At 40.6% G+C, this 12,104-nt stretch overlaps 1 protein-coding gene across 1 annotated transcript in view; it reads left to right on the forward strand.

Annotated features, from left to right (window-relative positions):
• Window positions 1–6,101: 6,101 nt before the first annotated feature.
• Window positions 6,102–12,104, forward strand: part of CNTN5 (contactin 5) — a gene marked incomplete at both ends in the record, with an annotated part of 284,514 nt that continues 278,511 nt past the window's right edge. Inside the window, 2 exons of the mRNA XM_083362597.1 lie at window positions 6,102–6,141; window positions 10,561–10,785. Of these exons, the coding sequence (XP_083218723.1) occupies window positions 6,102–6,141; window positions 10,561–10,785 (265 nt within the window). The remainder of the gene's footprint in view (window positions 6,142–10,560; window positions 10,786–12,104) is intronic.

The raw sequence follows: 12,104 nt of genomic DNA on the forward strand, positions 1-12,104 counted from the left end.
CATACCGGCATCTCGGGTCAACCAGACTATTCCATCTCTAACGATGGGGGGTGAGGTGTTACCCCCCGTTGATAGGGCTCGCAACTTGGGCGTCCTCCTGGATTCGCGGCTCAATTTTGAAGATCACATAGGAGCCGTGACCAGGGGGGCTTTTGCCCAGGTTCGCCTGGTGCGTCAGTTGCGACCCTACCTGGACCGAAATGCCCTATGCACAGTCACTCATGCGCTCATGACTTCCCGTTTAGACTACTGCAACGCTCTCTACATGGGGCTGCCCTGGAGGACCACCCGGAGGCTTCAGCTGGTGCAGAATGCGGCCGCGTGAGTAGTGATGGGGGCCTCCCAATACTCCCATGTAACACCTCTACTCCGCGAGCTGCATTGGCTTCCGGTTGCCCTTCGGGTGAGATTCAAGGTGCTGGTGATGACCTATAAAGCCCTAAATGGCAAGGGTCTGGGATATTTGAGGGAACACCTGCTGCCAGCATCAAGCTCCCTTCGTCCAGTGTGCTCCCACAGGGAGGGTCTTCTCAGGGTGCCGCTGGTTAAAGATTGCCGGCGGGTAACACCCAGGGGTAGGGCCTTCTCAGTGGGCGCGCCTGCCCTTTGGAACCAGCTGCCCGCGGAGCTTAGGACTGCCCCCGACCTCCGTTCATTCCGCCGTGACCTGAAGACCTGGCTCTTCGAGCTCTCTGTCCCAGGCTGAGAATTTTTTAATTTTTAACTTTAACTGGGTTTTTATTTTTCTCAGGGTTTTATTTAATCTTTTTAAATTTGTTTTTAACTTTTGTATTGATTTTCTTTTAAATATCCTGTAAACCGCCCTGAGTCCTTCGGGAAAGGGCGGTATATCTAAATAAATAAATAAATAAAATAAATAAATTAAATACATTTCTTTTAATTGCTTTTTTTAAAAGGGCTCAGATGGTGCAGTGTTATTCCCCTCTTAATCTTTTATATCACAGAGGCCATACATTTTACCCACAGTGAGGTATTTTGCATGATTCCACAGAGTCATCTTTCATTTCTACTAGTGGAGTGGAAAAGTCATGTCCAGAAATTGCTCACTGCTACAGAAACACCTGGCAAGCCCTAAAATTAGCACCTAGCAAAGCACAGTAACAGAATAACAGAATTTTAAGTGGCCTTGGAGTTATTCTAATCCAAACCTCTGCTCAGGCGGGAGACCCTATACCATTCCAGACAAATGGCTGTCCTATCTCTTTTTAAAAAAACTCCAGTGATGGAGCACCCACAACTTCTGAAGGCAAGCCATTCCATTGATTAATTGTTCTCACTATTAGGAATTTTTTTCTTAATTCTAGATTGCATCTCTCCTTGATAAGCTTCCATTTGTTATTTCTTGCCTTGACCTCAGGTGCTTTGCAGAATAGGTCAACCCTCTCTTCACTGTGACAGTCCCTCAAACATTAGAAGAAGGCTGCAATCATGTCACCCCTAGTTCTTCTCAAAACAATGTGACAACTGTGCTTCTAGAAACTGGGGTGGTGAGCACATTCTGCTTTACCAATGAGATTTGAAGAAAGGTTTTGCATAAATCATTTTCCAAACCATGTAACCTGTTGAACCTTTGCATTGCCCTATAATATCTATTTCAGCAACTGGTGAGGATTTGCAGTATTCAACTCTATGTTTTATTATGTCAAGTTGATTGTTTTGTTTCAGCAAGGACACTATAGATCAGGCATGTCAAACTCCCAATGTCACGTGATGTATCGTGACGTATCGTGACTTTTTCTCCATTGCTGGCAATGGGGTGAGTGCGGTTTTAGTATGATGCATCCGGCCCGTGGGCCGGCAGTTTGACATGCCTGCTATAGACACTTCCTTGGAAAACAACATAATTAAAAGTTGCAACATGGAGAAAAACTTTCAGTGACATTTAGCTCAACATACTAGTAGTAAAAGTGTGGGCAAGGGGGGAGAGAGATACTGTATGGAGGAAGTGTCCATTTCAAGTGAAGGTCACATCTGCAAGTATTATAAGCAAAAGTCTGTTCTAATTAGAGACCCAGTAAATGTCACAGAATCCTAGCCACTGACCAACTATTCCTTAAAAATCCTATCTTGCAGTTAGAAAATCAGAAATTCTTTACTCAAGTGTACAGTATTGCCAAATCTGGTAAGGCACAATGCTTCTGCACCAGCTGAGTTGCTTTTGAATATCCCTCTGTTCTGGGATATTACTAAACCTCTGTCCAAAAAGATATGTTAACCAATACAGTAATAACAACCCCTTTGAACACCTCTCAGCAAAACCAGACCAAGTTTTAGCAGAAATCTAAATCTGCCAGTTGTCAAAATTCCACTTTTTTCCCAACCCTAGCACTATTGCTGGATATTTTCCATTGCCTGGTGACATTCATTGGAGCAGGGAGGAAAAGGCCAGAGGAATTCACTAATTCCTGTTCTTAACATATTTGATACAGCCTTAAATAATCAGGCAACTCTATTTGCCAACAATATGCCTGTAGTAGGATAGGGATCATCATGCTTGCATAGTTTCCTGCGTGCTCAAGGATTTTAACTCAGCTGTCAGAAAGAATCTTGGGAGAAGGAGTTGGTGTCTGCCTGGGCTTTGGGACATAGCACAGAGACCTTATGATTTGTATTTCTATGATGAAAGGCACTCTCCTGTACAATGCAGAGTTTATGGTAAGGAATCCTCTAGCTATTTTAATATGGCATGTTCACAAACACGCAAATGCTCAGGGGGGAAAAAAGCTGTCAAATTCTAGGAAGGAAGGGAAAAATGATAAGCTTGCTTCTTCCAAAATATTACTTAGATGACTTTTAAAAGCAAACTTAAATCAGATCTCAAAAAGAACTTGATTATTAGCCCTGAGTGGGACCCCCCACATGCAAATTTAAAGAAAATCTATAATTAAAGGAAACTAGACCACTAAGAAGTATTTTATAAATATGGTATTGGTTTTTAGGGAAAGAAAATCAAGTTGTGAACTCTAGAATGGTTTAAGGAAAGAGGACATTTGTTTGTTTAGGCCCTAAGCAGACATGTCAAACACAAGGCCCTGTTATATGTCACTAAGGGTTGGTTAGTTGAGATGAGCAGCTGTACAAACTGACTAATAAGTGAACAACATTATATCTTGTTGTTACAGACTTCTTGTTTTTGAACTGTACAGATTTATTTTCATTCTTCTTTCCAGGCATGTCAAACTTGTGATGTCACATGACATCGCAAGACGTATCGCAACTTTTTCCCTATTTCCGGCAAATGGGTGGGCATGGTTTCAGTGTGACGCATCCAGCAGTTTGACATGCCTGCATTAGACAGATCAGACCAGACCAATTTGGCAGACATTAGAACTACACTTTATTGAGGTGGGCTACAATAACAATATTTTGCAAGTTTGATTTTGCAAGTACTCCCCCACTCTTCTTATAACCCAGTAAATCAGGGAGATATTTGACTGAGTTGCTTCTGAATATTATCTTCTTTTCCAGGAGTCAAATAATTTTTAAGGCCCCCTTACTTATATTTTGGTTCCTATGTATTTCTAACAAGAGCACCTCCCTTATTCTTTGCAAGATTATTATTATTCATTGTATGATGAGAACATGACAGAAGAGAAGTAAATATATATACAAAATCCCCGTAATTATGAGTAAAACATCTGTGGGAGTATGTCAGTAGCCTCATAACTGGATGTCCAATTCAGCTATCCAGGTGATCGCCTCAGGTGTTGCTTCATGCAGAACGTCTAGGAACCTAAAGAATGCACATCTTGGGCACACTATATTTAATAGCTTGCATATTAGCACCAAATTCGCAACTAGGGGAATCTTTCCATCCCCACCGATACAGGGCAGAGGCACTTCTTTCAGTATCACACCTAATTCTGTTCAATTTCAACCAGACAAAGCAAGGCAGGTCAAAACCAGGTGATTTGACAGAGGGGACACTACTGGTCAGGCTACAAGAATTGTACCTTGGACTATTCTTCTCTCCAGACATTCTTGGGGTTAAACTGGGTAGATGTTAAGTGAATAGCAGACTTCCAAGCTGGCCTATGGGATTTCAATGTTGTGATGTGCTCTGCATTGTCCTGGTGAATAGGGAGGGCCTTGTTGTTCAGCATCCTTGACCACAGCCAAATGAGAGCTTGTTTACAAGAGATTTAATACCGTATATAAATCTGGAATGGGAAAATGTAAGAATCTGTTCCAAAGTGAGCAGTCAAGTTATTCTGTATTCTGTAAGTGGATTTTTAAGGATTTTTCTATTCCTTTTTAAAGGCATAATGAGAAAAGACATAGTAATGCAAGTAATAAACAAATAAAATTAAATATTTGCAGTTAGGGGAAGCCCACTTTTTAACAATAGAAAAATAAGTCTAAGAAAAGTTAAGCAAAATAAAAGACTTCTATTTTAACAGTATTAATGTACGTAAATAACACCGCCCAAAGCATCTCCTTGAGCGAGAAAGGGAGTCTAGAAACGTGAGATATAAATAAATGTAATAAATAAATTGCTTTGCAGTCCAGGCCTAGATAGTTTCCCTGCTATCCAGGTGTTTTTTTCTCTCTTCTTATTCTTGTTCTAACTTTCTGGAAGAATGGAACTGGAATAATATAAGCTTCTTTGAACTCAGCATAAAATCACAATACAGTCTTTGTGGCACAATCAGAGGATGAGCTGTTTTTATGAGCAAAAAGAAAATGAAACAGGGTCATTTGGGAGAAAATGTTTGCTTAGTTTCCATTGCCAAATAGAAATTACTATAAATCTACTGTCACTACAATCTAGAATAGTATATATCTTGTCAAAATTATTACTAATCTACTGTCACTACATTCTAGAATGGTGTATATCTTGTCAAAATATGATAAGAAAGGTATCAAGAGACAGTGGAAGATAATATTACAAAGAAAACTGCATTATATTGCTGGATAGAGAATTCCATTAGGTCTACAAGATGTTGTGTGCTTCATTTTAATTTTTAGCTTAACACAGTGGACTACTGTTATTTTCTTTCTTTCTTTTTTTTTGTTCTTTTTTTCTTGGTCCAACAGTATTACGTTACAAAACTAAATAATTTATTTTGCTGGGAAGCAAACAAAGCTGCAAATAAAAGCTATATAGAAAAATAGGATGTAATTTCAAGGCTGAGTGGTCATCGCAGAGGAGCTTGTAAAAAGGATAAGATTCCAAATTTGGGTTTTGAAAAAGTAGTTAACTCTTGATTCATTTTGATATTCCCTTATAGTCCAACGCTAAGGGAGAAGCTATTTTTGATCTGCAGAACAGACTGCATTTCTGTTTTTAATGGTAAATTCACAGAGATAAGAGATCAGAGCTCCTTTTATATTATCTTGGGGGTGTGAAGGAGTCCCTGATTGTCCCAGTATTGCAAAACTAGTTCTAATGCATGGGTGGGCCTCAAGAGGTCTCCAGACTGTATGTCCCCTCCTCACTACTCATCACATTGAAAAGGAGGGGAACAAACCCTGAGATTCCTAAATTCTTCTCCCCGCTGGAAAAATCACTAAATGTAATTTTTGCCCCTTTGGAATGTTAAATATGGCCGTCCATCTCTATACTACTAAAACTCTCTTTCTCTTGAGTTTTCGCTGAATGAAATGGTGCAACAAAGGGCAAAATTTTTCGAACCAAGGTACCTCAAATGGACTAAATTTAAAGAATGGGTTCAATATCGAGGACCCATAACCCCAAAGTGACTGAAATTTGGGAAAGGCATGGCTGCTTCAGAGGGAGGAAGGAAGGAAGGAAGGAAGGAAGGAAGGAAGGAAGGAAGGAAGGAAGGAAGGAAGGAAGGAAGGAAGGAAGGAAGATTTTTGATGCTCCCTGCCAGCTTTCCACAAGGAAACTCAATAGGAAAGCCGACAGGAAGTTGAAAGTTGATCCTGTTTCCCCTGCTTTTTCCCCACTCATCTCTGTTTAGGTAAGGAAATATCATCAAAACAATGTTACAAAGCAGCATAGGTTGTCTAGTTAGACAACAAAGCTTGTCTATCCTTTAATTTGAATTATTCTTCTCCAAGAAGAACTGTGCGCAAATGATTTCTCTCTAACTATTGTTGGTCCTTGGGAAGCCATGGAACATCTAGAAAAGGTTTCTATAATGGAAGATAAAGGTAAAGGTAAAGGTTCCCCCGCACATGCGTGCTAGTCCTTTCCGACTCTAGGGGCCGGTGTTCATCTCCGTTTCAAAGCCGAAGAGCCAGCGTTTGTCCGAGGACCTCTCCGTGGTCATGTGGCCGGCATGACTAGACGCCAAAGGCGCACGGAACGCTGTTACCTTCCCACCGTAGTGGTCCCTATTTTTCTACTTGCATTTTTACGTGCTTTCGAACTGCTAGGTGGGCAGAAGCTGGGACGAGTAACAGGCGCTCACTCTGTTACGCAGCACTCGGGATTCGACCCGCCAAACTGCCGACCTTCCAATCGACAAGTTCAGCGTCCTAACCCACTGAGCCACCGCGTCCCTCTAAGATAGGACATGACAATAATTCTTGTTATATCACTTTGTAGATAAACAAATGCAAGATAACCACAGTTCACCTAAGTAGATTTTTTTTTCTTTCAAAACAATCCTAAAGCAAATGTCTTTCATCAAATTCAGTGGGAGTTGGTAGGAAAAACTGCAGAATAATTGGTCAGCCTTAAGAAATTGGAACAGTCTACCTCTGATTTCTTGCATGTAAGAAAGTAGTGAACTCAATGAGACACAGAATCCTGTATAGGGCTCTATTATGCTTTGCCTCTTTCCAGACAGAAAATAGGCTTTTTGTACAAGGAAAGGCAAAATAAAAATGATGGTCACATTAGCAAGGAACAAGTTTAGTTAATTATGCTTAATGTTGTAGGACAATTATTGAACTGATCAAATGCAACTACAGACTAGTTTGTCGGGAGTATGCAGTTTATCAATATGAGAAATGCACAGATATATATACTTCAAATATATTAGTAGCAACATGAGTGAGACTTTTACAGTGCTCTGTATATGAAAACTGCCTCTGAAAAGGGATAGAATCAAGATCACGCGAAGTGTTAATACCAGTTTATAACACCTTGGTAAAGCTACACTTGGAATACTGCATCCAGTTTTGGTCACCACAATGTGAAAAAGATGTTGAGACTCTAGAAAGCATATAGAAAACAGCAACAAAGATGATTAGGGGACTGGAGGCTAAAACATATAAAGAACAGTTGCTGGAATTGGGTATGTCCAGTTTATGAAGAGAAGGACTAGGGGTGACATGATAGCAGTGTTCCAATATCTCAGGGGTTGCCACAAGGAAGAGGGAGTCAAGCTATTCTCCAAAGCACTTGAAGGCAGGACAAAGCAATGGATGGAAACTAATCAAAGACAGAAGCAACCTAGAACTAAGCAGAAAGTTCCTGAAAGTTAGAACAATTAATCAGTGGAACAACCTGCCTCCAGAAGCTGTGAATGCTCCAACACTGGAAGTTTTTAAGAAGAGACTGGACAGCCATTTGTCTGAAATTGTACAGGGTTTCCTGCATGAGCAGTGTTATGTATTAATGTAAATTACTTGGAAACCATTATTAATAGTTAACTGCTGTGTCTATTTAAACTCCAGACTGCTTGTCTCCAGAATTGTTAGCTTGTGTTTGAGCGGGAAATACTGCTTTATTTCCATTGGCCGCCGCCTATCAATAGTCCCATGGCATTTACGGTGTCGCATGAGAAAAGTACATCTTCCTTCCTTCCCCTATCCTTACAACTTTCTATAGAGGGACAATCCAGAGCATCCTGTCATATGGCATTACTGTGTGATTTGGAAGCATTACTGCTTCGGTCAGGAAGGAGGTGCAAAGAGTGGTGAGGATGGCAGAAAAGATTATTGGTAGTTCACTTCCTTCTAACTAGGACATAGCATATAAGACAAGGCTTTTTAACCAGTGGTACGGGTACCACCTGTGATACATTGGCACCTGACACCTGTGGTACGTGACCATCCTAGAAAAGTGGTAGCAGGGGAGGGGAATGAGCTGAACCGGTGGCAGCACCACACAAGCCTGAACGAGACATGGCTGGAGCTGCAGGACTGTCAGGGCTCAGCAGAAGCACCTGGCTCCTGCTGGAGCTCAGCACTGATCCTGGCGTTTCTGAGTGCAGAAGAAGTGCCAATTAGCTGGAATGTTGCAGCATCTCCAGGGTGATTTACAGTTGCTTGGCAACTGATTCATATTTATGATGGTCACTGTCCCAGGATCATGTGAAGTGACCAAAACCTGCTGCAACCACCAAGCAGAACGAGGGGAGAATAAAAACCAAACACCCCACCCCACCCCTGCTGCCAATCCTCAACAGAAATGCTCACAACAGTGAAAACCTTGGACAGGAGAAAGAGCGCCACCAGGCAGGCAAGCAGGTGTCTTGCTCAGCTGTGGCTTAGGGGGCACTTTTTTCAGTGCCATTGTAACTTTGAACAGTCACTAAGCGAACTGTTGTAAGTCAAGGACTACCTGTACTTCATCACTTTTTTTCTTTTTTTGCGGGGGGTGGGGTGTCATCAAGTTTTTGACACCTTGCGACTGGTGGTACTCGGATATTGCCATAACCTAAAAGTGGTACAATGGGTGAAAAGGTTGAAAAGCCCTGATATAAGAGATGCTTGAGCAAAGTCCGCAGGATTGTTTGGGATGCTACACGTCCTCTTCATGACCTGTTTTCCTTGTTACCTTTTGGGAGGAGGCTTTGTGGTATCTGAAACAGAACAATTAGATTCAGTCACAGTTTTGTTCCATATAATATCAACTTCGTGAAGTCTCAAGTTACCTCTTTCTGCTATGTATTCAAAATGGACAGTGATTAATACACACACACACATACACACACACACACACACAGACACAGACACAGACACAGACACACACACAGAGACACACACACAGACACACACACACACACACACACACACACACACACACACACATATATATATATATATATATATATATATATATATATATATATATATGTGGATCCTTGGTTTTTCGGGTTTTCCCCCGCGTAGAACTAGAGGTGTAGGCGCAACGTTTCGACGGAATCCCATCCGTCATCATCAGGCTTTAGCTTCCTTCTTCTGGGAGTCTTCTTCTGGGGGTGTGTTCTGGGGGTGTTTAAACTGGCAGTTTAAAAAAGAGGAACAAACAGCCACATGCTTCTCCCAGAAGAAGGAAGCAGAAGCCACCAGCCTGATGATGACGGATGGGATTCCGTCGAAACGTCGCCCCTACACCTTTAGTTCTACGCAGGGAAAAACCCGAATAACCAAAGATGCACATACGAACACCCGCGAAAACCTCAGAAAACATATATATATATATATATATATATATATATATATATATATATATATATATATATATATATATATATATATATATATATATTTCAAATGTTAACTATTTAGATTACCTTGCTAGGCCCCAAACATGGGGCAAATCTTTATTTCCTGTTTTCAGCCTATCTTGAAGGCTATCGAACAGGCAGTAGTCACACCGGACAATTCATATATTTGTGTAAATTACTAACAAAGAATTAATTAATATATATTAATTAATATATTAATATATAATTAATATATATATTTACAGATAGATAGATAGATATACATATACATATAAATATACATATATAGTTTTCTGAGGTTTTCGCGGGTGTTTGTATGTAGATCTTTGGTCATTCAGGTTTTATCCCACGTAGAATTGGAGGTATCAAGGCAACGTTTCGACAAAATCTCATCCATCATCCTCAGGCTGGTGGCTTAAACTTCGTTCTTCTGGGACACTTCTCCCAGAAGAACGAAGCTGAAGCCACCAGCCTGAGGATGACAGATGAGATTTTGTCGAAACGTTGCCTTGATACCTCCAATTCTACGTGGGGGAAAAAACCGAATGACCAAATATCTACATGCATATATAGATATAGATATATAGACATATAGATATAGATATATGATCGAACCACATTTACAACTGTTTGCAGTGTCACATGAATGTATTTTACCAAAAATCAGTATTTACTTCTGGTTTTCATCCATAGTGAACCATTAGTTTGTGTAATGATCTCAGCAATCACTTAACAACTGCTGCAAAATAGGTCATAAAATCAGCTCAGTTAAAACTTACCATCATTACTTTACAACCATGATGGGTAAGCTCCAGCACAATTGTAAGTCGAGGACTACCTGTATAAATTTCAGATCAGTAATGACACAAAGGAAGGATGTTATCTCACATAAGGCCCCAGTTCCTTTCTCTGTCCTCCCCTGAGGAAATGGAGATAGACCATTCACACTGAAATGTTTACCTGGGTCCCTCTTTCCAGCAAATATCAGAATCCCATTTCTACCCAAGAACCGTCATAGAGATTCTGGTTATGCCAGGTCTGCATATTCAAGGTATTCATATCCAAGACCCACTTGTGATGCCCAAGAAGCTGGATCCATTAAAGGTTTAGTGTTCTTATCTCCAATTCGAACTACATTTTTGTTTCTTTTTTGTTTCTAACCTACCAGAATGTTCTGCAGCTATTCCAGGAATCCATGCCACATACGCTGCTATTTTAAGACTCAGATCTGCCAGTTCATCTTACTCATCCTCTGCCATTAACTCAAAGAACAGGCAACGGCCAAGTTACCCTGCCATGGGAAGCATCTCCTCTCTGGATTGGCATGGGTCATCGCAGCCCTATCACCCACCAGCAAACCCTGAGCCATTCTCAGAGGCCTTCAAACGAGAGGGTATGTTTGATTTCCCACCCTTTTCTCCATCCATCACAGCAAACACATCTGAGACTGTGATGTGTTCAGAAATGGTTTACGTTATTTCAATGGTTTTTGCACCCAACTTCAGCAAACAACTTCCACCCTCTCCCATGCTTTCATAAATTAACCCTGGCAAGCTAGATTTGAAGTAAAACTGCATGACTACCCATATTACAGAGTAGAGTAGAACAGAAGAACAGAACAAAAGAACAGAACACAGCAGAGCAGAGCAGAGCAGAGCAGAACAGAACAGAACAGAACAGAACAGAACAGAACAGAACAGAACAGAACAGAACAGAACAGAATAGAATAGAATAGAATAGAATAGAATAGAATAGAATAGAATAGAATAGAATAGAATAGAATAGAATAGAATTCTTTATTGGCCAGGTGTGATTAGACACAAAAGCAAATTGTCTTTGCTGCAGAAGCTTTCACTATACATGCAAAACAATACAGTAATAATAATACTAAGATAATGTGTGTGTGTGTGTGTTTTATTAATTTATATTTAGATTATATTTAGATTATATTTATATATTATTGTGTATTATTATTTTTATATATGATATATAAAATATAATAATAGGGATTAGTCAAGAAGATGAGAAGGATAACGATAATACTACAGCCATACAAAGGTGGTGATGCCTCTACCTTTGAAAATCAATATATTGGGGGGGGGTAGAAAACTAAACTAATTCTCTCCTGATTGTCCCAATATTTTTCACAACTGAGTCCATAATATTTGTTATGTATTGAAACGTATAGCTGTGAGGTTCTACTTGCCAAAATAAATTTTATCATCAATTATATTGTCAAGTTTCTGACGTACGGGCTTTTCAAGTGACTCTGAGGCATTGTTTACCTTAAAAGTCCTTTGTTAGCCTAATACCCCGCAAATGCTTGCTCGAAAGAAGCTGGAATCTGAAATCTCCGCCCCTTGCACAATATATTAAAACAATTCTCCACCTTTCTAATTTTGTCATTAATCATATTCTCCAATTAATTTAAAGAAGCAGTTTCCCTTCTGTTAGAACAGGGGTGTCAAACTCAATTTCATTGAGGGCCGCATCAGCATTGCGGTTGCCCTCAGGGGGCTGGGTGGGTAGGGCCAGGATGGGCGTGGCTTACTGGGTGGGCGTGGCCAGCTCTACATCGTTCGCATCAAGGGTGCCTATGGGGGCCTGGGCAGGAGTGGGACAGATCTGAGGGTCTCTGGCAGAAGGAGGGTCTCTGGGCCAGGGCCAAGGCAGAGGGGCCATTCCCTCACTGTTTCCAGGATGGCTTCATGG

This window comes from Vipera ursinii (assembly GCF_947247035.1).
Source record: "Vipera ursinii genome assembly, chromosome: 4".
Lineage (NCBI taxonomy): Eukaryota > Metazoa > Chordata > Lepidosauria > Squamata > Viperidae > Vipera > Vipera ursinii.